This window comes from Littorina saxatilis, linkage group LG16, assembly GCF_037325665.1.
Source record: "Littorina saxatilis isolate snail1 linkage group LG16, US_GU_Lsax_2.0, whole genome shotgun sequence".
Lineage (NCBI taxonomy): Eukaryota > Metazoa > Mollusca > Gastropoda > Littorinimorpha > Littorinidae > Littorina > Littorina saxatilis.
In genome coordinates, this window is record NC_090260.1 from 30045233 (window position 1) to 30071446 (window position 26214).

The window sequence follows — 26214 nt, forward strand, 5'->3', positions numbered from 1 at the left end:
CGTCTTATCCACTAGGCCAATCTGAGCACAGCTGTACAATCTGACTTAAAAAACAACACAAAAACAATTCAGGTGGGGCTTTGAAGTTTATGGGAATCGTAAACAAACGATTTCCGGAAGTAACTCTGTCAGGATTTTCAAGCATTGTGGAAGAGTTGCCCCTCAGACAGTGAGGCTAACAATAACAAGTGGTTGACCAGTTAAAACCAGTTAAACCAGCAATCGCAGCAAATAGCTCACTATGATGCGTATGTCATGCAGTGTTCGCTCGATTAGCTCTTTTTTCCTAAAAAAATATATACAAATCACGAGTTCCTGATTCGTTGCAAATGATCCCTGCTCAAAAAGTTTTTCTTGGGAAGGCAGTTACTTTTCCGGGAAAATCCGGATCTGAGGAGAGTTCTGCCTGCAACATTACGTTCAAGTACTCACCAGATGGTACAGTTTCTCCAGGAAAGGCAACAACTTAATCAGTTCACGGTCGTTACGATCCACAAACCAGCTCTCAATGGGTATACCGTTGTCCAACTGCAACACACACAAAAATAGGTTTGTTCAAAACTCACACAAACAACAAATAGAACGCTGAGAATGAAAAAGGAGACGAATCAAAACTTATGCACTAAACTCCTGGCACCTTTCCGAACACAAGAGAGAGAGAGAGAGAGAGAGAGAGAGAGAGAGAGAGAGAGAGAGAGAGAGAGAGAGAGAGAGAGAGAGAGAGAGAGAGAGAGAGAGAGAGAGAGAGAGAGAGAGAGAGAGAGAGAGAGAGAGAGAGAGAGAGAGAGAGAGAGAGAGAGAGAGTATAAACGCTCTAGGCAAGAGAATGAGAAAAAACGGAGGAAAAGGATGTTCGTCACATTGAAAAGGCGCAACCCCCACTTTATGGTTAAAATGAGAAAAGTTCACCCAATAGGCGCTTCCTGTGTATTGGCCGCAAGTAAAAGGAAGTATACAGATTGCAAATATGTTTGTTCACAGATGTGCAGATCAAAGCCACAACATTCCAACAGCAGGTGAGCCACCTTAGGTCAATGACCGATATTTTCAGCCGAGATCAGCTGCCTGTCCTAGTTTAGAGTGAAATATTTCTTTGTACAACGATGTGGGTAAGATGTGCACTCTTCTTTAGCCATACACAAGGCGATACCCACGGCTGTTCCCAGAGCTTCATTTCTGCCTCCTTAGCTGCAGGCAGGCTGAGCTATTTTTAGCATCCTTTCCACCTCCACTCTATACAGCAGTGCCGGCTCGCTCAGAGCCATACACTGATAAGTACCATCTTCCGGAAGCATGTGGAACGTGGAAGCATTTGGGTAAAACAAGCAAGCGAGCATGCAGGCCAGGAACAGCCGTGTACCGGCCAACAGAACGCAGGGGTCTTCTTCTTCTTCTGCGTTCATGGGCTGAAACTCCCTTGTTCACTCGTGTTTTTGCACGAGTGGATTTTTACGTGTATCACCGTTTTTACCCCGCCATTTAGGTAGCCATACGCCGCTTTCAAAGGAAGAATGCTGGGTATATTTGTGTTTCTATAACCCACCGAACTCCCGACATGGATTACAGGATCTTTTCCGTGCGCACTTTCTCTTGTGCTTGCGTGTACACACGAAGGGGGATAAGGCACTGGCAGGTCTGCACATAAGTTGACCGGGGAGATCAGAAAAATCTCCACTCTTAGTCTTAACCCACCAGGCGGCCGGGATTCGAACCCACGACCTTCCGCTTGGGAGGCCGGCGTATTACCACTAGGCCACTGCGCCCGTCTGGAGCAGGGGTCAAAGTTGAGGAAAAAAGTTGCGTCTTATAGTCCTGAAAGCATGGTAATTTTATTTTATTAATCTTTGACAATTGCAGAAAGTACAGGCACCTGGTAGCCAAAGGCCTGTGGGGAGTTGTCTATGATGATGGTCCTTGATAGATCCCTTCCCAGGATGCCCAGGTCCTTGATGTAGTAGCCGTTGATACACACACAGTGCTCGCGGAACAGCCGGTGTCTGCAAACAATCCGACAAACATTTTATTTTCACAAACAAAAAGCATTTTAGACGTCCTTATCTTACTTTGTACTCAAGGTTTTTTTTCCGTTTTTTTTCCCTAGATATAATTCCCCTTTTTAGTATAACAACCACATCTCAGTAACGACCAGTAGTAGTCGTTACAGACAGATTTGACTGTACTAATTTTACGCAAACGTACATCTATGCCACAGCGTCAACTTTATGTGCAGACTCAGAGACGGTATCCATGTTCCACCCCCGTGTCACCCCTGTGGCATGTAAAAGACCTCGGTCATTCTGCCATAAGTGCAGGTGGCTGATTACACCTAAACACCCATGCACTTGGGTAGCGCGACTCTGTTGCTGCTAGCTTTCCACTGGGAGGAAGCGACCCGAATTTCCCAGCGATGGGACAATAAAGTCATGAAAATGAAAAAAAACAAGAAATTCCTATGAGGTAGGAAAAACACCCCCGTCAAAGGGAAATAACCTTCTCAGTTGGTGGCAGTGACTGAGTGAGAATGGTTATTTCCCTTTGACCATGAAGATGTCCCTGTATAAGTCCTTGTATAATTTTAATCCACCAACAACTCCCTAACCGTGTGTTTGACTGGTCCCAATTTTTGTAAGGACCGTCTCAGGAATGTATAGAACCTGTTCACCAAGTTTGGTGACGATCGGTCCGTTCATTCTTGAGATCTATATGCGAACACAGACACAGACCTGTTTACCCCTAAAACATTGCATGTGTATTTTCTGGGAGCAAAATGAGGCAAATGTGTAGTTTTGTAATTGAATGTGTAGAATTTCTCGTCGACTTATCACAACAACAAGAACAATGATTGCTACTTTTTACCACATGTATTGATTGACTGACGGAAAAATGGGAATTGCAGACAGTGCAATGAGCATGATGTTTTCCTTTCCGCGAAGAGACAAGGCATGGGTAGTCCTGATGATATTTTGGCAGAAAGACTTGGTTCGGCGCATTGCTCGTCTTTTTCTTTTTGGTCGGTGGCCTTTCGGAGTCATTTTCTTCACAGTTCTCATCTTCACTTTCGTGTGCTCTGCGTTCAGCCATTGTGTCGAAACGCCCGCATGGTTTGGCAGTAACGCTTTCAGTTGTGCCCGGCATTTGCTTGGAGAAGCCTATTCGGCATTAACAAGCTACAACGCTTGTGATATGCGTAGCCGAAACAATACCGTTTGCGTGCAGGGACGGGGCGGTGTGAGAGCACAACGGGACAAGGAACAGGTGTAAAGACGAAAAAGAATTTTTTTTTTATTTTTTTTTTAAATACCGTTTGCGTAGAAAACGACAGACTTGCGTAGTTGCGTAGTATATTATTCAAATTCGTAGTTTACTACGCTCAATGTGTAGTGTAAACAGGTCTGCAGACACACAAACAAACACACAAACACCCAAACAAACACATCGAGCGAAACCTATACACACCCCTATACCGGGGGTGTAATGACACTCGGTTACACTCACTTGAACTCCGCCTGGATGCACCCTAAAGGTCTTTCAGCCGGTCCCAAGCCCGGATAAAGGAGGAGGGTTGGGCGTGGGGTTAGCAACTCCACCCCGCCAAAAAACCAACTTGCTACAGAAACCGCAACAAAAACAAACCAACAACAGCCCAGTCAGGAAGGTTCCTCTCTAGAAGAGCTCATGACGCGTGCTAAAAAGTGCGGCCCTATGCTCCACAGGGAGTCTACAGGAATAAGTCAAGTCAAGTCACACTCACTTGATCAGTTTCTTGTCGGGGTCCAGGAGGTTCATGAGCTTGTCGGCGTACACCTTCTTGGAGGCAGTGAACAGGATGACTTCGTACAGCGACGCAACTCTCTCCAGGAATTCTCTGAAGCACGGCCGTGTTCTCACGTACACCTGAAGAAAACAAAAGAGAAAAAGTTGGTAAAAAGTTGTGTTTTGGTTTGGTGCAACTCCCGCACACACTAGCGTTCTTGCACGAGAGGGCTTATACATGTATGGCCGTTTTAACCCTGCATTTTGGTTAATCAAGGATGGGCGTTGCACCTACAGCTCGGAAAAAAAAAAGTTAGTAAAAGTTGTGTTTTTGGTTTGGTGCAACTTCCGCACACACTAGCGGTCTTGCACGAGTGGGGTTTTACATGTACGGCCGTTTTAACCCTCCCGTTTAGGCAGTCATACTCTTATTTTGGGGGAAGGCTGCTGGGTACTTTCCTGTTCCCCATAGAAAAAAGTTGTGTTTTAGTTTGGTGCAACTCTCACACACACTAGCGTTCTTGTACAACAGGGCTTTTACATGTACTGTACTGCCGCTTCAACCCTGCCATTTAGGCAGTCATACTACCATTTTGGGGGATGGATGCTGGGTACTTTCCTGTTTCTGTACCCCACTGAACTCTGACATGGTTGGCAGGAGCTTTTCGCACTTGCCTGTACACAAAAAGGGGGATAAGACACTGGCAGGTCTGCGCAATAATTGACCTGGGAGATCAGAAAAATGTCCACCCTTATCCCACCAGGCGCAACCAGGATTCGAACCCAAAAGATTCCACATTTTTTTTCATTTTCATGACTTTATTGTCCCATCGCTGGGAAATTCGGGTCGCTTCCTCCCAGTGGAAAGCTAGCAGCAACGGAGTCGCGCTACCCAGGTGTCTGCGTGTTTAGGTGTATTCAGCCACCTGCACTTATGGCAGAATGACCAAGGTCTTTTACGTGCCATTGTGGTGACACGGGGGTGGGACATGGCTTCCGTCTCTGGGTCTGCACATAAAGTTGACCCGTGTCCGTCCCGGCCCGGATTCGAACCTGCGACCTTCCGATCACAAGTCCAATGCTCTACCAACTGAGCTACCGGGCGGAAGTCTTAACCACTCAGCTACTGTGCCTGTCGTTTGTTATTTTGTATAGCTTTGGGCCAGAGATTCTAATTTTTGGTTTGTTTGTTTGCTTAACGCCCAGCCGACCACGAAGGGCCATATCAGGGCGGTGCTGCTTTGACATTTAACGTGCGCCACACACAAGACAGAAGTCGCAGCACAGGCTTCATGTCTCACCCAGTCACATTATTCTGACACCGGACCAACCAGTCAGAGATTCTAAGCCTAACGTAAATCTGACAGAGGTATAAAGGTTTGAGCTGCAGCCTGGCCAACAAGCTAAAAACACTCCTGTTGTTACTGTTGTTTTTGTATTTATTTTGCTTTTCAGGTGGGGGGAATAGTATGGTTCACTGCTAAAGCTGTTTTGGTTCAGAAGTTGATTATGCAAGATTGGCAAAGGTACATGCCTGCGCAACTACTCGCACTAATAAAATGAAAAAAATAGAAAAAGATAACACAAAATAATAATAAACAAATAAATAAATAAAAGTATAATGTAATAAAAATAAGTTAACAAACAGAAAGAATGAAAAATCAGACAAAAGAATGAAATAATATCATCCGATTCCGTGTGTGCATGTATGCATACGTGTGTGCACATACTTCGACGTACACCTGTGTTTTACCTGGTAGGTGATGTCTTGAAATAGAACAGGGAAAGAGAAGGCAGCGTCCTCCATCTCTGACAGACTGCAGTGGACCAGCGTCTCGTCCTGAAAGGAAAAACTTTAACATTGCCGTTAACTACTCTTTTCTTCAATCAGATCACAAGTATGTTTCTAGAAGAGCTCATTTTGTATGAAAAACACAGGCTTTCTTTGTAAGCTAAAAAATGAAAAAAAATCGTTTACATGATGCATTTAACTCTGATGCATGTAACATGTGACACGCAAACAAATGTGCCTCCTCTAATGCAGGCACACACTTAAGTTCACTCTCTCAGCGCAAGTCAAGAGAGAACTCACAGATACAAACACACACACTATCGCTCTCACCATGCCCATGACAAAATAGAACTCGGGAGAACTTTCTTTCTTTCTTTCTTTCTTTATTTGGTGTTTAACGTCGTTTTCAACCATTCAAGGTTATATCGCGACGGGGGAAGGGGGGAGATGGGATAGGGGAAAGGGGGAAGATGGGATAGAGCCACTTGTTAATTGTTTCTTGTTCACAAAAGCACTAATCAAACAAGAAGAGCAAACGCTCGATCGAGTCACTTTCGCAGTTCTGAATATTATATGAGGCATCAGATGGACAGGAAGAAATTGCTATTCACAACACAATACAGATGTAAATAATTTGATGTAAAGAATAATCCTATAAAGTTTGAATCAAATCCGATGAATAGTTTCAGAGATATGATATTTCAATTTTTTTCCTTCAAGACATACCTGTGACCTTGAAAAAGGTCAAAGGTCACCAAAGCAGACGTCAAAGTGTAGAGGTCACTGGGAGTCACGTTCACATAAAATTTGAGCCCGGTCACTTTTATAGTTTCCGAGAAAAGCCCAACGTTAAGTTGTGTGTTGCCGAACAGAAAAGGCTAGTTATCTCCCTTGTTTTTCTGATAACGTTCGTAAAAGGCTACAGATGTAAATACTTTGATGTAAAGAATAATCCTACAAAGTTTCAATCACATCCGATGAACTTTGTCAAAGATATAAAATGTCTAATTTTTCCTTTGACGCTGACCTGTGACCTTGAAAAAGGTCAAAGGTCAACGAAACCATCGTTAAAGTGTAGAGGTCATTGGAGGTCACGACTAAACAAAATATGAGCCCGATCGCTTTGATAGTTTCCGAGAAAAGTCCAACGTTAAGGTGGTGTCTACGGCCGGCCGGACAGACTAACACTGACCGATTACATAGAGTCACTTTTTCTCAAGTGACTCAAAAATTGCTCCAGGGGCTTGCAACGTAGTACAATATATGACCTTTCTGGGAGAATGCAAGTTTCCAGTACAAAGGACGTAACATTTCTTACATACTGCTTGACTAAAATCTTTACAAACATTGACTATATTCTATACAAGAAACACTTAACAAGGGTAAAAGGAGAAACAGAACCTGTTAGTCGCCTCTTACGACATGCTGGTTAGCATCGGGTAAATTCTTTCTCGTCCCAACCAATATGGGACTCCCCCTAACCCGCGGGGGGTACTCGGGAGAACTGCGCACAATGATACACACAACCACACACAAGTCTCTCTCACACACACACACTCACCAAGTCCAGGACAAGAGAGAACTCAGGCGAGCTGCGTGTCTTCAGGGGAAGGGCAGGAACTCTGGCCCTCAGCTCGTCCGTCAGGGGAGGTAAGCTGCGAATGATGGAATACCTGAAAACGACAGAAAAGAACAAATTTGTCAATACAAATTCTTGGTTAAGAAGACCTCAATGCTGAAGCTTTTCTCAGGAAAGATTTAGCAACTGCCTTTGGATACATATCTTGCACACTTTAAAAAGAATATTATCTTTAACAATGCTCATTTTCTGTTGCACACCAAATAATTTTACTGCAGAAAGCAAATAGAAAACCTAAGCTGGGTTAAAGGCATATGTACGCGCTCCCGTGTTTACAAAGTGTAGTTTGCCCATAATCGATGTCAAACGCACCATAAGACCATGTAATGACGATATGTCGCCATGCGCGGACCATATACATGCATTACAGCTTGTTTTAGAGTCTCAAAAACTTTGGATGTAAACAAAGACGCGGAGTTATTTCCCTTGCGTCAACGCTACCTCTGTTGGCAAATCTATAAATAGGACGATCCAGATCAAAATGAAAATTAACATATCTCAACATTGAAGGGGTCCTAGACCACAATATTTTGCAGGGAACTTAATTTAGCATGTCTCCAGCTGTTGGTAAAGCAATTAGCGTGTATAGTCATCGAGTACATATGGCTTTAAGTACATCTAACATTACAAACGACCAACTAAAAAGAACAAAAGATATAGGATGATAGAAAATGAAGGGGGGGGGGGCAGACATTTTATGTTGGAACAATTACATTCAAAATGGTGCATATCAGGCTCATATCTAAGCACATTCATACATTTATCAATTTTATGTTTCTCAGAAATCCATGAATTGGAAGAAAAGTTCGAGCCCTGCACACAGCGAGGTCAAGAATAAAGGACTTCACTCATTCTTTCACATATTCTCAGTACTTATCTTATGTATTTTCATCTTTTTAAAAACAATTTTTCGAGATTATCTTATATAACTATAAGTGGTCGTTGTCTATGAATTTTTTTGTAATGCTTGTATGTTATTTCCTATGAGGAAACTCTTTATATGTAAAATGTTGAATTTTAATGTCTAATGTAAAGCGCCATGAGACTGCCATATGGCTGTCCGGTATAAAAGAATGTTTTATTATTATTATTATTATTACTCACGGGTCGTACGGCTCAGTATCCCACTCGTAGCTGTCCTCCTGGTATTCCTCCTCAGTGACGGTGTACGTCGCGCACTCCAGTCCACTCGAGTCTAACCCCTCGCTCTCCTCCCCAGCTGGCGTGTACATGGCGACGGCTGCGCTGTTGGCTGTGGCCGTGTCGTTGGTGGCGGTGCTGGTGGTGGTGGTGATAATGTGGGTGTGGTGTAGCGTGGCGTGGGTGTGGTGGGAGGAGGATGGGGAGGGTTGTGGCGGCCATGTGACTGTCGCCCCTGTAAGAGAAAGCGGAAGAAGTGGCGTGAGTGTTTTGTGGACACGTAAATTGAAATGCGGTGTTTTGGAGAAGAAAGTGTGCACATTTTTTTTCTCTTGAGAAGAATAACGTTCCCAACCCAATATGAAGAAACAAGATGGATTCACACACACACACACACACACACACACACACAAAAACACATTTTTCTACTCCCACATCGTTCCTCATACATTAATGATGAAAGGTCGTATCTTGACTGCCTGCAGCAGACATCAGGGAGTAATTCTGTCCAAAATGTCTCAGTAGCTTGCTTCTTCTTTATACAATTTTTTTTTAAAAATAATTAACTAAAAAATGAAAAGAAGATTGAGATGGGCAAAGGGTGTTTCTTTTTTTTCTTTCCCCCTGTGAAAATTCGTTGTAAACATCCCCAACTGCTCGAGCTACATTTTAAATACAGACACAGCCACAGATTATGAGATACACAGTACACACACACACACCCACCGACACAGAACAAAAACAAAACAAAAGCCTTCTCACCCAAGTCAATATTGTCGCAAGCATCAATGGTGGCTGAGCCCCTACTAGTCGAGCTACATGTTAATTTTAAATACAGCCACAGCCACGCACACACACTGACACAATACAGTGGAACCCCTCTTTTGAGACTTCAAAAAATCAAGGAAAATCAGGTCTCTCTTCTTCTTCTTCTTCTGCGTTCGTGGGCTGAAACTCCCACGTACACTCGTGTTTTTGCACGAGTGGAATTTTACGTGTATGACCGTTTTTACCCCGCCATTTAGGCAGCCATACGCCGCTTTCGGAGGAAGCATGCTGGGTATTTTCGTGTTTCTATAACCCACCGAACTCTGACATGGATTACAGGATCTTTTTCGTGCGCACTTGATCTTGTGCTTGCGTGTACACACGAAGGGGGATAAGCCACTAGCAGGTCTGCACATAAGTTGACCTGGGAGATCGGAAAAATCTCCACACTTAACCCACCAGACGGCCGCGGCCGGGATTCGAACCCTCGACCTTCCGCTTTGGAGGCCGACGTCTTACCACCACGCCACAGCGCCCGTCGATCAGGTCTCAAAAAGGAGGGAGTCTTAAAATGGGGGTACATTTACAGAGGTTTTGAACAAAAAATCTGAGAAACCAGGGTCTTTATAATAATAATAATAATAACGGGCATTTATAAAGCGCCTTATCAGAAGTTCAAAGCGCGTGACAACAATACATGTATACAAAATTCATACAATCACTGTCAGATTCAAACAACACATCATGCACATCTCACATCCCCAGACTCTATGCTAAGGAACTATCCGTAATGTTGTTGGAACAAGTGAGTTTTCAAATTGGATTTAAAAGATGAAATGGATGGAGAGTGACATAATTGAAAGGGGAGTGAATTCCATAACTGAGGGCCCTAATAAAAAAACGTGCGGAAGCCATGAGCCTTGCGTTTAAAGCGACCTTGACGGAGAAGTCGAGCATCATCAGAAGAACGAAGGGTGCGAGAGGGAGTGTAGAGGGAGACCAGTTCCGAAAGATAGGCAGGCAGGGAGGGAGAATTAAATTGGGGAGTCTTAAAAGGGGGGTTCCAGTCAACTTTGTGCAGACTCTCCTCAGTGTCCGAACACCCCCGTGTGCACGCATGCGCACGATAAAGATCCCAGGGTCACAGCGAAAGCCTCAGGCCTTGGAAACACGAATACATGCATGCAAAAATATGAAGCTCGGGTGTCCGTTCGGCCAACAGCCAATAAAGTAACCATTTCAGCACTGACCCAAGACGACCCAACCCGGTCCCTAGCCCATTTCAGGTCTCCTCTAGCAGCCGGCAGCCAGCTGTCTACATCCCCCCCCCCCCCCCCCCCCCCCCCGCATTTTTATTTTTTATTTTCATACAAAGCCGGGTTTTCCCGTGTAACATGCCCCTAATGGCTTTGCCGTGAGGGCGTAAAACTTACATTTTCTCTCAATCAATCAATCAATCAATCAATGACGCTTATATCGCGCATATTCCGTGGGTACAGTTCTAGGCGCTCTGCAGTGATGCCGTGTAAGATGAAATTTTTTATACGGCCAGTAGATTGCAGCCATTTCGGCGCATATTTACCTTTCACGGCCTATTATTCCAAGTCACACGGGTATAGGTAGACAATTATTAACTGTGCCTAAGCAATTTTGCCAGGAAAGACCCTTATGTCAATCGTGGGATCTTTAACGTGCACACCCAATGTAGTGTACACGGGGGGAGGGTTCGGACACCGAAGAGAGTCTGCACACAAAGTTGACTCTGTGAAATAAATTTCCGCCGAACCTGGGATCGAACTCACGCTGACAGCGGCCAACTGAATACAAATCCAGCGCGCTACCAACTGAGCTATATCCCCGCCCAGGGGGGTTCCATTGTCCACACACACACAAAAAGCCTTCTCACCCAAGTCAATATTGTCGCAAGCATCAATGGTGGTTGAAGTACAGGTGGAGACACACACAGACGATGGCGATGATGAAGGCAATGAGAGGTGAGACGATGACGATGATGCTGCAGTGGACGATGAAGATGATGAAGAAGAGACAGCGTGGGCCCCTCCCCCTCCCCCACCAGGAGAGGTGAGAGTGGCGTTGGAGGCGGCCGCCGCAGAGAAGAGGTTGTTGTTCTCTTCCGGGGTTTTGTCCTCGCGGCAGTCTGGCGTCGTCTGACGCGCCGGGTCCTCATTTTCTTTGCCTGCACAAAAGTTTCATGGGTTAAATAAAAAAGAAAGGTATGTTGGGGGTGGGTGTTTTTTTTTACATTTAGTCAAGTTTTGACTAAATGTTTTAACATAGAGGGGGAATCGAGACGAGGGTCGTGGTGTATGTGTGTGTGTGTGTGTGTGTGTGTGTGTGTGTGTGTGTGTGTGTGTGTGTGTGTGTGTGTGTGTGTGTGTGTGTGTGTGTGTGTGTGTGTGTAGAGCGATTGAGAGTAAAACTACTGGACCGATCTTTATGAAATTTTTCATGAGAGTTCCTGGGTATGATATCCCGAGACATTTTTTCGATAAATGTTTGATGACGTCATATCCGGCTTTTTGTAAAAGTTGAGGCGGCACTGTCACACCCTCATTTTTCAATCAAATTGATTGAAATTTTGGCAAAGCAATCTTCGACGAAGGCCGGACTTTGGTATTGCATTTCAGCTTGGAGGCTTAGAGTTAGAAATTAATTAATGACTTTGGTCATTAAAAATCTGAAAATTGTAATTAATTTTTTTTTTAATAAAACGATCCAAATTCACGTTTATCTTATTCTTCATCATTTTCTGATTCCAAAAACATATAAATATGTTATATTCGGATTCTTCTTCTTCGTCGTTCGCTCAGATTATATTCGGATTAAAAACAAGCTCTGAAAATTAAAAAAATAAAAATTATGATTAAAATTAAATTTCCGAAATCGATTTAAAAACAATTTCATCTTATTCCTTGTCCGTTCCTGATTCCAAAATCATATAGATATATGTTTGGATTAAAAACACGTTCAGAAAGTTAAAAAGAATAGAGATATAGAAAAGCGTGCTATCCTCCTCAGCGCAACCGCTACAGCGCTTTTCTGGATTTTTAATTTCACTGCCTTTGCCACGAGCGGTGGACAGACGATGCTATGAGTGTACGGTCTTGCGGAAAAAATGCAATGCGTTCAGTTTCATTCTGTGAGTTCGACTGAGCTTGACTAAATGTTGTATTTTCACCTTACGGGACTTGTTTGGTTTTATTTTGCTTTTCACGGAAATCTGCGAAATTGCGGAGATTTGGATTACCTGATATAATTATAAAGGGGCACCCAATTACTCCTTACTTGAGTGTTCGGCATCTGTGTCCACGTCCACCTCCATGGCGTCAAGGTCAAAGTCAATCGCCCTGGCGATGACCTCCATGGCAAGGCCACACTCGTCCAACGCTGCAACATAATTATGATCATAATTTGAGTGTGTTTATCTTTTTGGCACCTTGAAGCGTCGTTAGATGGAGCAAAGTTAGGCTAAACGTGTGAAGTAATTGTTTAGTTAGTTTGCGGGGATATAGCTCAGTTGGTAGCGCGCTGGATTTGTATTCAGTTGGCCGTTGTCAGCTCGAGTTCAATCCCAGGTTCGGCGGAAATTTATTTCACAGAGTCAACTTTGTGTGCAGACTCTCTTCGGTGTCCGAACCACCCCCCGTGTATACTACATTGGGTGTGCACGTTAAAGATCCCACGATTGACAAAAGGGTCTTTCCTGGCAAAATTGCTTAGGCACAGTTAATAATTGTCTACCATACCCGTGTGACTTGGAATAAGGCCGTGAAAGGTAAATATGCGCCGACATGGCTGCAATCTACTGGCCGTATAAAATTTCATCTCGCACGGCATCACTGCAGAGCGCCTAGAACTGTACCCACGGAATATGCGCGATATAAGCCTCATTGATTGATTGATTGATTGATACGCACGCATCTACACATGTATGCACACACACACGAGCGCACGCATGCGCGCAAACACATACATACTCTCTCTCCGCACACACACGTTCTCTCCCATAGAGGTGTTCTCTTCCATTCATTGTCTTTTTCTTCCTTGTCGTAATTATTTTTTACATTAAGACTTACGACAGGCAAAGAAGAAATGTTTTCTGCTGATAGTGATATTAATTGTCATTATCAAGCCACTGTGACTTGTTGAATACGTGATTAACAAAACACACACACACACAAAACAATTGTTGATAATTTTTGTCCCAGAAAAAAAATACAGGATGTTCGAGTTTCCTGTCATAACACGGAACATGTGGATGCTGTACTGTCAACTGTAAACAGGAAATGCACACAATGTGGCAATGACAAACTGAAACTGCGTTTTTTGTTGTATTTTGTTAATTACAAAACCATGCTATTGTACCCTGCCTGTTAGTGTTAGTGTTATTAACGGTCTTCTCTTTCTTTGTTCATTGGCAGAAACTCCCACATTCACACACGTATTTGCACGAGTGGGTTTGTACACATGACTGTTTTTACCCCGCCATTTAGGCAGCCATATGCCACTTTCAGGGGAGTTAGTTAGGGCGGGGATATAGCTCAGTTGGTAGCGCGCTTGATTTGTATTCAGTTGGCCGCTGTCAGCGTGAGTTCGATCCCAGGTTCGGCGGAAATTTATTTCACAGAGTCAACTTTGTGTGCAGACTCTCTTCGGTGTCCGAACCTCCCCCCGTGTACACTACATTGGGTGTGCACGTTAAAGGTCCCACGATTGACAAAAGGGTCTTTCCTGGCAAAATTGCTTAGGCACAGTTAATAATTGTCTACCTATACCCGTGTGACTTGGAATAATAGGCCGTGAAAGGTAAATATGCGCCGAAATGGCTGCAATCTACTGGCCGTATAAAATTTCATCTCACACGGCATCACTGCAGAGCGCCTAGAACTGTACCCATGGAATATGCGCGATATAAGACTCATTGATTGATTGATTAACGGTCAAACATAGCTCTCACCCTTTCTCAAATATCTTTAAAACGAAGATTTTAGCGTGAAAGTTATCAGGCAGAGGGATGTATCTCACAGTTATCCACACCATACAGTGTCCCTAAGGCCAAAAAGAAAAATATGTCTGTTTCCGGTAACCCGACCGACCCTACTTTTAAGCGCCGACCCTAAAGGTTTTTTTCGCTTTTCGCACCAAAAAAATAAAAAATAAAAAAATAAAAACGGGAGGTAATCGGTCGATGAGACTTCACAATTGAAGAGACTTACCTCCTGTTTCCGGCCAATGAAGCCGGGGAAAAAAAACACACACACGTAAAAAGACGTTAACAAAACGTAAGAAAAAGGTTAAAAAAAAAAATATTAAAAAAAAATATAAAAAAATATAAAAAAAAAAACCACCGACCGACCCTATTTCTTTCGGCGATGTTACCGGAAACAGACATATTTTTCTTTTTGGCCTAAACACTTACACACCCTCACACCCGGGTAGTGCGACTCTTGTTGCTACGAGCTATCCACTGGGAGGAAGCGACTCAAATTTCCCAGCTTTGGACAATAGAGTAAACTAAATGAAATTCTGCCGGCAGTGCAGGTGGCTGATTACACTTAGAGGGCTGTCACACATGCGACTGAGTCGCGCGATTTACCCCGTCACACAGCCGACTCAGTCGTAGAAAACAGCTATGACAAGTCTGCGACTCAGTCTCATGCGATTCCCTCGTAGCTTTGAGGTTTAGAACATGTTCTATTCCTGCGATCCAGTCGTCGGTCAATCGCAGGGGCAGAGCCAACAGAGCCAATCAGAACGCGTTGCTGCGGCCTTGACGCCGTGACGTAAAATAATGGCGGACAGTGGCGTACAGCGTCTCTTCGTCGATTCAAAACTTTTTGGAAGAACAGTTTTTTACTCAGATATAAAGGAGACGTTTTAGGCGTGTACAGCGGTCGGAAAACATTAATTGCAGCTGTCTGGCAACTTTATTTCTTGCAAAGGCGTAATGCTGAAAGGAATTTTTCAGAAAGGTAGAGCGACGTTCGAACATTTAGCGTCTGCTCTCGCAAAGCGCGTTTGCCGTGTTCACTATGACACATCACTTCCGCCCCGCTCGCGTGGAGTTAGTCGTTCGTCTATCGTTCATCGTGTGACGGGTCAATGGCCTACGATGTGATGTGCGATCGGCCAAAGACTGAATCGCAAGACTGAATCGCAACGACTGAGTCGCCTGTATGACCGAGGCTTTAAACACCCTCACACTTGGGTAGGGTTGCTCATGTTGCTGCAAGCTTTCCACTGGAAATGGAAGGAAGCAATCCGAATTGTCCAGATTTATTTCCAAAAGTTGCATTTGTGCAGACTTCTCAGTGTCCGTAACACTAACACCCATGTGTGCACGCATGTGCACGATAAAGATCCCAAATTCCCAGCGAAAGTCTCAGGGCTTGGCAACATGAATACAGGCATGCAGGAGAGAAAAAAAAAGGTAGTGCCCTACGATATGACCGCTCTCTTTACCCAATGAGAAAGCTGCCTTAATTTCCATGAGGGTTTTTTGTTTGTTTGTTTGTTTGTTTGTTTGTTTGCTTAACGCCCAGCCGACCACGAAGGGCCATATCAGGGCGGTGCTGCTTTGACATTTAACGTGCACCACACACGAGACAGAAGTCGCAGCACAGGCTTCATGTCTCACCCAGTCACATTATTCTGACACCGGACCGACCAGTCCTAGCACTAACCCCATAATGCCAGACGCCAGGCGGAGCAGCCACTAGATTGCCAATTTTAGAGTCTTAGGTATGACCCGGCCGGGGTTCGATCCCACGACCTCCCGATCACGGGGCGGACGCCTTACGACTAGGCCAACCGTGCCGGTTTCCATGAGGGTAACATCACAGGATTATATGAAATCTCATCCTTATGAATGAAATGACAAGATATACATACGTTCATTGGGAGTGAAGGATGGGTACAGTGGTGAAAAGATGGTGTTGTGGAGTCGCGGTGGACTTCCAGGCTCTGTCGTCACGGTAACTGTTTCCTTCACCTTGCTTTTCACAACTGCCGAGAGGGGGAAAAACATGGAGAATTAACAACAACTAACAACAGTAAAGGGAATGACATCTTGAGCACATATATATATAAATATATATATATCAATGACATTCTTTCGTGAGAATCGGACCATATACACACGTACACAAAAATATTAAGTGATCAGTGAAGAAATAATTGTAAAAAGGAAAAAAATTGGTCTGGGGATATCATCTGGAAGAATTTTAATGTAGAGTTTCATGAAGATCAGTCCAGTAGTTTCCTCAGAATCGATCTACACACACACATCACGACCCTCATCTCGATTCTAAGTCTATGTTAAAACAGTTAATCAAAACTTGACTAAATGTAAAAAGGAGCATTCATCAAAAAGGAGAAAGATTCTAAAATTCCTGCTTACCTCTTTTTTTGCCGCGGTGCTTTGTAGGATGTGGGGATGACGTGATGAAACTGTCGGCGCCATTGACAGGGGAGGTAAGCCCCGCCCCTTTGCCGGCGACAGGCGACGCAAGCCCCGCCCCCTTTCCCTTGCTGGCGGCAATGTGACACTTGGTCGGCAACTCTCCTTCCGACTGCACAAACAAAGGAAGAATTTATCAATATTACATCCGTATTTTGTAACCCCCCCCCCCCCCCCCCCCCCAAACAAAGAAACTGTTTGTCACTGATATATAATTACCTGCTTGTGGTTAACAATTCCTTCCTGTTCAGTTATTGTCAATAGCTAAAACAGGAACACGCATTGGTGAAAAAAAAATGCTGCATTTTCATAACACATTCAGGAACTGTGTAAACAAAAGCTTCTATCAGTATCAGACATGGGAACCCCTGTTTTGCACTTGGGAGTGTTCTCTAACAAACTTGGCGTATTTTCAGAAAAATGAGCGTACTCCACACAGCATTTGAGCATCGATGATTCAAATATGCTTTGCACGCTTCCGTTGCACCATTAATTAAAAGTTTACCAATACATTTAAAACAAATGCTTCTTTCAATGTTCAATGACAAAAGCTGTAATCATTGATCATATGCAGAGTTACTAAGTTATTTTTAATCATTAAAATAAACAGTGCCCCAGTAGAAAGAGAGGAATGACAGGGATGCGCTTGTGAAGAAAAGTAGTCTAGGAATTTTTCTCATATTTTTTTTTACCGACTGTACTGATCATATTTTAGACCAAAAAGCTTACAAACTACGACGAAATGGGTTCCCAGATCTGTACATACGTATTTTGTAAACCCCCTGCCCCATCTCAAATACAAGTTCAACAAAGAAACAGGTTTTTTTTTACTGATATCAGGCATGAGAATTGAAAAAAGTAAAAAAGGCTAAAAATGTGTTATTAATATCAAAGCCGACGGCGCGAAGCGCCTAGCCTTACAAGAGGGGTCTGGGGGCATGCCCCCCCCCCCCCCCCCCGGAATTTTTTTCTCCAAAGAACCCAAATTGTGCAATTTGGTGTCATCTGAGCTCCAAGTTTGCCATTAAATTCAGTTTTCAGAACCATTTTTGCCTCCCCCATTTTTATTTTTTAGGCGGACACTTTTGCTTTTTCGGCGGAACAACAACAAAAATCGGCGGAAATTTGCCTTACGGCGGACAATTCCCATGCCTGTGATATGCTTGTGGTCAACAATTCCTTCCTGTTCAGTTATTGTCAAAAACTAAAACAAGGAACAAGGAATGTTGAGGACTTAAATTTCCCAAATCACCTCATCAAACTAGAAAAATTCTCTTCACTTTTTCCTCAAACTTGGAAAAAAGACTATGATTTTCCAAGATCCACCAGGACCGTAAACATCCCCACAACAAGGGCAACTAACTCACCTGGGCTCTGTGACGTCGCTTGCCTCCCCTGACTCTTAAAATGGAGGTAAATTTACTGAGGTTATGTACAGCAAATCTGAGAAATCAAGGTCCGAAAAACGGAAATCTTAAATCAGGCCATTTTCAGTCGCAACCGTCAACATCATCACAAGGGTAAATAACTCACCTGTGCTAACTGAGCTCTGTGACGTCGCTTGCCTCCCCTGACAGGAGCGGCGGGGGCAGCACTAGTAGCACTGATGACGGGTTCTTTCTTGGCCTGTTTGCGACTGGCACCACCGCCACCACTAGGGGGAGCTGTGGCCTCCATGCCTTTGTGACGTAGCTGCATAATGCTTGCTTCTGTAACACACACAATCATACAAATTATGGGTAAGGCTACAAAGAAAATTTAATTTAATTTGCAGATCAGGCAAGCAACCTACTCCTCTGTTATGCTTGCCTCTGTAACGCACACAATCACACACATGAGTAAGACTACGAAGAAAAAAGTAGTGGTTCAAAGGAAACATGAACCCCAAAATCGAGGTATGTTAGTCAGTCAAAAAATGAAAATAAAAATAAAAATTCCAGATCACGCAAGCAACCTCCCCTGTTAAGGGTTCCCCGGACACTCAATGACTCAGGTCCCCTGAAAGCGGCATATGGCAGCCTGAATGGTGGGGTAAAAACGACCATACACGTAAAAACCCACTCGTGCAAAAGCATGAGTGAACATGGGAGTCGCAGCCCATGAAAGAAGAAGAAAGAGAATGACTCAGGTGTACAAAACGTCGTATGACGGTCGGGGTACCCAAACCAGGATTTGTCTTCAATCAATCAATCAATCAATACGAGGCTTATATGGCGCGTATTCCGTGGGTACAGTTCTAAGCGCAGGGATTTTATTTATTTAAAAATTTTTTTTTTTTATTTCATGCAATTTATATTGCGCACATATTCAAGGCGCTGGGATTTATTTATGCGGTGTGAGATGGAATTTTGTGTACACAATAGATCACGCATTCACATCGGCCAGCAGATCGCAGCCATTTCGGCGCATAGCCTACTTTTCACGGCCTGTCTTGAAAACAGCAACCAAAGAACACAATTTGGACAATAATGTGCCCAATGAGACCACTCCCAACAGATGAATTCCGGAAATAACTGAGGTTTTCGTGGGTTGTGTAACTATAAGAGTTGCTTTTCCTTGGAATCACTGAGGCAAGCTACACATGACTTTGTAGGCAGACATGGGAACCCCTGTTTTGCACTTGGGAGTAATCTCAAGCAAACTTAGTGTATTTTCAGAAAAATTAGCCGTACTCCACACAGCATCCATGAACATCCATGATGCAAACATGCTTCACACACGTCGCTTGCACCGTTAATTAAGTTCACCAATACATCAGGGGCTCACATCCATGAGAGGTGGCATATGACAAATGTCCTGGACAATGCAAAAGTGATAGGACATTTGTCCTGAACAAAAATAAATCAATAGGGCATTTTTTTCGGCGGCATGTTGCTTTTTCGGAAGAAAAAACCCGCAAAGGGAGGTAATTGTCAACCGGCTTGGAGCATTCAAAATTGCAACCATTGGAAGCTCTTCTCTATAAAAAGCACATAAAGTCTCCCCAAGTTTCGTCTGCTTGGAGGGACACATCGCTTCGCAAAACATCGATAAAATAGCAAATCAAACTACTGTAAATTGGAAAGTACTGACAATGTATGGATCAAATGAAAGCATAATGACCACTTTGTGACAAAAACAATAGGACATATGTCCTCTTGCATGAAAAATGTATAGGACATTTGGAAAAAATATCCGTGTATGTCCGCTGTCCGACGTGGATGTGAGCCCCTGATACATTTAAAACAGTAACCATGTGTAAAAAAAACCTGGATCCGCTTCCGGACACGCTTGTGTAGTCTGGGAATTTTTCTCGTCGTATCTCTTTTCACTGACCGTTCTGCTCGTATTATAGACAATCATGCATACACAATACGACGAAATTGTCTGGGTTCCCAGGTCTGCATGACCATCTATTGAAAACAAATAAAAGAATAGAGATACAGAAAAGCATGCTATCCTGCTCAGCGTAACCACTACCGCGCTTTTCTGGCTTGTCAATGTCACTGCCATTGCCACAAGCAGCGGACTGACGATGCTACGAGTACATACGGTCTTGGTGACAACACAAGTTTCAATCAATACCAAAATGTATTCTAGGATGCCAAAAATGTGGTAGTCAGACTCACACTGCAAAACAACAGATTTCTACACTTCGAATTCGAAGAAGTGTCATCACCATGTAAATTCGGCTGGAAGAATTTTGTCGTTTCCTCTACTGGAACAAAGTTTGAACTCTTGATCTTATGACAGATGCACAAGAACTATTGCAACTGAGGCTTATCTCTTCTCACCTGTGTGTTTCCACAGGAAGATAAGGCATGACAATGCCTCTCCAAACTGGCCCAGTTTACATACAAACACATCTTGGTCTGTCATAAGCAATCAGGCCTGAAAGGGGCGAGTATTTTACTCGCCATGGCGAGTAGAAACATGTAACTGGCTAGTAGAAATGTTCATCTACTCGCCAAATGTGAGTAAAGTTGCTGAAACAAATTGTTGGTTTGGCTAGTAAAGTTTGCTCCCTGGCTGGTAAATTTTCAGAATCACTAGCCAGAGGCGAGTACACCATTTGTTGGACTTTCAGGGCCGCTAATGCAGGGTTTAGCCTGGAAGAAAAAGACAATGGGACATTTGTCCCCCTCAACAAAATTCTGATGGGATATTACATAGTCCAAGGCAAAAAGCTCAAAGCAGGCTAGGCGGTCCGAAAATGCTTTTGTCAAAAGATGCAAAATAGTTCTATTTGGTGCCATATGATGACGTGCGAATGTGCCAGTGTATCAGGTTAATAGTGTGTGTCTGTGTGTGTGTGTGTGTGTGTGTGTGTGTGTGGGTTTGTGTTTCGATCGATATCGCTTCTGTTGACAGTTTCCACAGAGGTAAACGCGCAAGTGCAGATAGTTTGCAGGATTGCTTGAATACTAATGAATTACATTTTAAAAGCCAATCACAGCGCATATTACAAACTCGCAAGTTGCTCGGCTTGGGGCGCGTTTTTGTTTAGGTCATTCTGAACACTGTACTTCTGTCAAAAGTGTGCATGGGTCGGTGCAGTGGTACGTAATCTCAGTGCGCCCTTTGACGCACTGAAGGGAATTCCAATGGGGCATTTTCAGATGCCATGCGCTAATGGCGCAAGGCGCACTCGTAAATAAAACCCTGCTAATGAATATGATTACATAAGAAATGCAATGGACGACAAAACATCTGACAACGCTCATTAACAAAACCTATTTATTTGAACTAGAAAACAAGTCGCGTAAGGCGAAATTACTACATTTAGTCAAGCTGTGGAACTCACAGAATGAAATTGAACGTAGTCCGCCGCTAGTGCAAAAGGCAGTGAAAGTGACGAGCCTGATTGGCACGGTAGCGGTTGCGCTGTGCTTCATAGCACGCTTTACTGTACCTCTCTTCGTTTTAACTTTCTGAGCGTGTTTTTAATCCAAACATATCATATCTATAAGTTTTTGGAATCAGGAACCGACAAGGAATAAGATGAAAGTGTTTTTAAATTGATTTCACAAATTTAATTTTGATAATAATTTTTAATTTTTTTAATTTTCAGAGCTTGTTTTTAATCCAAATACAACATATTTATGTTTTTGGAATCAGAAAATTATGAAGAATAAGATGAACGTAATTTTGGATCGTTTTATAAATGTTTTTTTTTTTTTTACAATTTTCAGATTTTTAATGACCAAAGTCATTAATTAATTTTTAAGCCACCAAGCTGAAATGCAATACCGAAGTCCGGCCTTCGTCGAAGATTGCTTGGCCAAAATTTCAATCAATTTGATTGAAAAATGAGGGTGTGACAGTGCCGCCTCAACTTTTACAAAAAGCCGGATATGACGTCATCAAAGACATTTATCGAAAAAACGAAAAAACCCGTCCGGGGATATCATACCCAGGAACTCTCATGTCAAATTTCATAAAGATCGGTCCAGTAGTTTACTCTGAATCGCTCTACACACACACACACACGCACACACACACACACCATGACCCTCGTCTCGATTCCCCCTCTATGTTAAAACATTTAGTCAAAACTTGACTAAATGTAACAAAAGGATAGGTAACACTCACAGTAAACAGTGTATCTGCTTTTGATTGTCATTTTTTGAAGACAAAACCTATCCCTTCAAGTTCAAGAACAAGTGAAACTGAAAACCTTCCGATTTGTGACCAAAAAAACTGCATGGAATCGGAAACAACAAAGATAACCTCATTCCTACACTGAATTTGGAATAACGGTTAGGACAAAGGCAACCGGCATCAAAACATTTGACAACAACCAAAATTCTTCAAGATAAGGCACAAAAACGTGATCAGCACATGACCCCCCAGAACGGCACAGTCAACAGTACTGGCACTGAACTTACAGACCTGAGACAAGTCTACAGAGGGACTATGAATCTAGGACAGCACACTACAAGAAAGGAACACAAATAAAGCACCGAGAGAGAGAGAGAGAGAGAGAGAGAGAGAGAGAGAGAGAGAGAGAGAGAGAGACACACACACACACACAGATAGATAGAGAGAGATAGAGAGATAGAGAGAAAGAGAGAGAGATAGAGAGAGAGACACAGAGAGCGAGAGAATAAGAGTGATAGAGACAGACAGAAAGAGAGATAGAGAGAGAGAGAGAGAGAGAGAGAGAGAGAAAGAGCAAAAGAGAGAGAGAGAGAAAGAGAGAGCAAAAGAGAGATAGAGGGCGAGACAGAGAGAGCGAGAGAATAAGAGTGATAGAGACAGACAGAAAGAGAGATGGAGAGAGAGAGCGACAAAGAGAGAGAGAGAGAGAGCAAAAGAGAGAGAGAGAGCAAAAGAGAGAGAGAGAGCAAGAGAGATAGAGAGCGAGACAGAGAGAGCGAGCGAATAAAAGAGACATATAGAGAGCGAGACAGAGAGAGCGAGAGAATAAAAGAGAGATATAGAGAGAGAGAGATATACACTACTCACAAAAAGTTAAGGATCACTATGAGAAAACAGGTGCTCAATAAAATCAGTTCGCTACTGTTATTTATTTCTCAGTCAAACAAAATTGTTATGAATTCTTGTTCAGCTGTAAGTGGGCGATGTTGTATTAGTGGGAAAATTGCACGGGATTCTCTACTACTGAGCTTGGTAGCAAAAGAAAAAGTGGAAACTTGCGAAAAAGGACCTTGTTTTGGACCGTTCAGCCCGAACACATTGCACAAGCCACAAGGAAAAGCCAGTATGCACGTGCAAGCACTGCTGTTTATGTGTGAGATGCTGTCACTTGCTTGGCTTTTTGAGAAGACATACCACCAGTATTAGGCATTATCTGACAATGCCTCCACGACGAAAATTGAACGAGTTTGAGAGGGGACGAGCTGTTGCATGGTTCCAAGATGGTGTCCCCAAGCGAGAAGTGGCCAGGCGACTTCACGTGTCCATCTCGGTCATTGTCAGACGGATTCAACGTTTCACAGCCACTGGGAGGGTCCAGGAAAGACGCAGACCTGGGCGACCAAAGAAGACAACTCCACGTGAAGATCGTCTCATTGAACGACTAGCCTTTCAAACAAGAACAGCCTCTTCCAGCATTATTCGAAGGCAGCTGAGGATGGCTACTAACACCAACATCTGCCAGCAGACCATACGGAATCGCCTTCATGGGTTTAACCTCCGTTGTCGTCGCCCAGCTGTACGGCCACGCTTAACTCCAGCCCATAGGGCAGCACGCCGCGCCTTCTGCAGACGTCACGTGAGGTGGACACGTCAGCAATGGTCCCAGGTCCTGTTCAGTGATGAATCACGCTTCACCCTGAACCACAACGACGACCGACTGAGGGTCTGGAGGCGCCAAGGGGAACGCTACATTGACGCCACTGTCCAAGAAAAGGTGACCTTTGGTGGAGGTTCTGTAATGGTCTGGGGGGCCTTCAGCCTTCACCACAGAACACCCTTGTTTCATGTACAGGGTAACCTTACTGGCCTCCGATACCGGGATGAGATCCTTCGACCGCTGGCTGAGCCTACACTGCAGCAGATGGGACCGCAGGCTGTCTACCAGGATGACAACGCTCGCCCCCACAGGGCAAGGGTGGTCAACGACTTCCTGCAGCAGTCTGGAGTCAACAGAATGGAGTGGCCAGCATGCAGTCCCGATCTCAACCCGATTGAGAACCTCTGGGATGAGTTGGATCGCAAAGTGAGGAGCAACCACCCCCCTCCCAGGGATGTCCAGCACCTCTACCAGATGCTGCAGGCTGAGTGGCAGACGCTTCCACAGAGGATCTTCACCACCCTGGTCAACTCTATGAGGACTCGCTGAGTCGAGTGCCAGAACAGCCAGGGCGGTTACACGCGTTACTGAACTTTTGGGAGCATCTGAATGCCATGTCTTGTGATTTCAAAGACTTTGTGAAATTAAATTTTGATACGTACACACTTTGATAAAATGTACAGACCAAACGATTGCTCGAAATTGAAGGAAATGTTGTATCGTTATCACTAAAGCATTGAATTAAACGTTTGCCAAATACCAACGCATTGGCTTTCTTATTTGGAAAGTTATGAATTTGTGTGCAAGTGATCCTTAACTTTTTGTGAGTAGCTTATATAGATATATATATAGAGAGAGAGAGCGATAGAGAGAGAGAGAGCGATAGAGAGAGAGAGAGAGCGATAGAGAGATCCCCTTCTAGCCAATAATTAGAGCTTGCTAATCAAACCAATGAAATTCTCCGTGCTGCAATATGAGCTGCACTTGCCTGACGAAGCTACAAAAATAGACTGGCTGCAAACTGCACAGACACATCAATCATTCCACAGGCGCTCAAAACCTGACAAATGACCCAAGATGGCATGTTGGTGGGAGGGGGGGGAGTGCAACGTCTGCAAGGGTCTGTATGTGTTGTCATGTCATAACTTGATAAGGCCAAAAAAAAAAAAAGGTCTGTTTACGGTAACATAGGCCAAAAAAATAGGGTCGGTAGGTGGGGATTTTTTTTTTTTTTTTTTTTTTTTGTGGTCCAAAAAAACATATTTTTACGTTATTTTGCCAAAAAAACAAGATTTTTGTTTTTCTTTCCCAAATGCCAAAAAAAAAGTCTAGGGTCGCGCGAAAAAACTAGGGTCGGTCGGGTTAACGGTTACCGTAAACAGACCTTTTTTTTCTTTTGGCCTAAGTGAACTGCACGGTCAGTTGTATGTGTGTGTGGGTGTGAGCTTGCCTGTGTGTATTCCAGCCTCTAGGTAGGTGTGTGTGTGTGTGTGTGTGTATATACTTTATCTTCTTTGCTATTTTTACATTTAGTCAAGTTTTGACTACATGTTTTAACATAAACGGGGAATCGAGATGAGGGTCGTGGTGTATGTGTGTGTGTGTGTGTGTGTGTGTGTGTGTGTGTAGAGCGATTCAGACTAAACTACTGGACCGATCTTTATGAAATTTGACATGAGAGTTCCTGGGAATGATATCCCCGGACCTTTTTTCATTTTTTTTTTATAAATACCTTTGATGACGTCATATCCGGCTTTTTGTAAAAGTTGAGGCGGCACTGTCACACCCTCATTTTTCAATCAAATTGATTGAAATTTTGGCAAAGCAATCTTCGACGAAGGCCGGAGTTTGGTATTGCATTTCAGCTTGGTGGCTTAAAAACTAATAAATGAGTTTGGTCATTAAAAATCGGAAACTTGTAATTAATTTTTATTTTTTATTATTATACGATCCAAAAATAATTTCATCTTATTCTTCGTCATTTTCTGATTCAAAAAACATATACATATGTTATATTTGGATTACAAACAAGCTCTGAAAATTAAAAATATGAAAATTATGATTAAAATTAATTTTCCGAAATCGATTTAAAAACAATTTCATCTTATTCCTTGTCGGTCCCTGATTCCAAAAACATATAGATATGATATGTTTGGATTAAAAACAAACTCAGTAAGCTAAAAAGAATAGACATACAGAAAAGCGTGTTATGCTGCTCAGCGCGACCACTGCCGCACTATTCTGCATGGCTTGTCGATTTCACTGCCTTTGCCACGAGCGGTGGACTGACAAAACAACGAGTATGACTGTGGTCTTGGTGAAAAAAGCAGTGCGTTCAGTTTCATTCTGTGAGTTCGACAGCTTGACTAAATGTTGTTATTTCGCCTTACGCAACTTGTTTTTTT

The 26214-nt window shown here is 43.4% G+C and overlaps 1 protein-coding gene across 1 annotated transcript in view; it reads right to left on the reverse strand.

Moving 5' to 3' along the window:
• LOC138950793 (uncharacterized) overlaps positions 1 to 26214 on the reverse strand; it is a 53499-nt gene that overhangs the window by 8008 nt on the left and 19277 nt on the right. Inside the window, exons 2-12 of the mRNA XM_070322509.1 lie at positions 18106 to 18281; positions 16513 to 16684; positions 16005 to 16118; positions 12399 to 12500; positions 10999 to 11289; positions 8289 to 8559; positions 7107 to 7218; positions 5507 to 5593; positions 3752 to 3894; positions 1871 to 1997; positions 433 to 528 (exon numbers count right to left, since the gene is read on the reverse strand). Coding sequence (XP_070178610.1) covers positions 433 to 528; positions 1871 to 1997; positions 3752 to 3894; positions 5507 to 5593; positions 7107 to 7218; positions 8289 to 8559; positions 10999 to 11289; positions 12399 to 12500; positions 16005 to 16118; positions 16513 to 16684; positions 18106 to 18270 — 1680 coding nt within the window. The 5' untranslated portion in view covers positions 18271 to 18281. The remainder of the gene's footprint in view (positions 1 to 432; positions 529 to 1870; positions 1998 to 3751; positions 3895 to 5506; positions 5594 to 7106; positions 7219 to 8288; positions 8560 to 10998; positions 11290 to 12398; positions 12501 to 16004; positions 16119 to 16512; positions 16685 to 18105; positions 18282 to 26214) is intronic.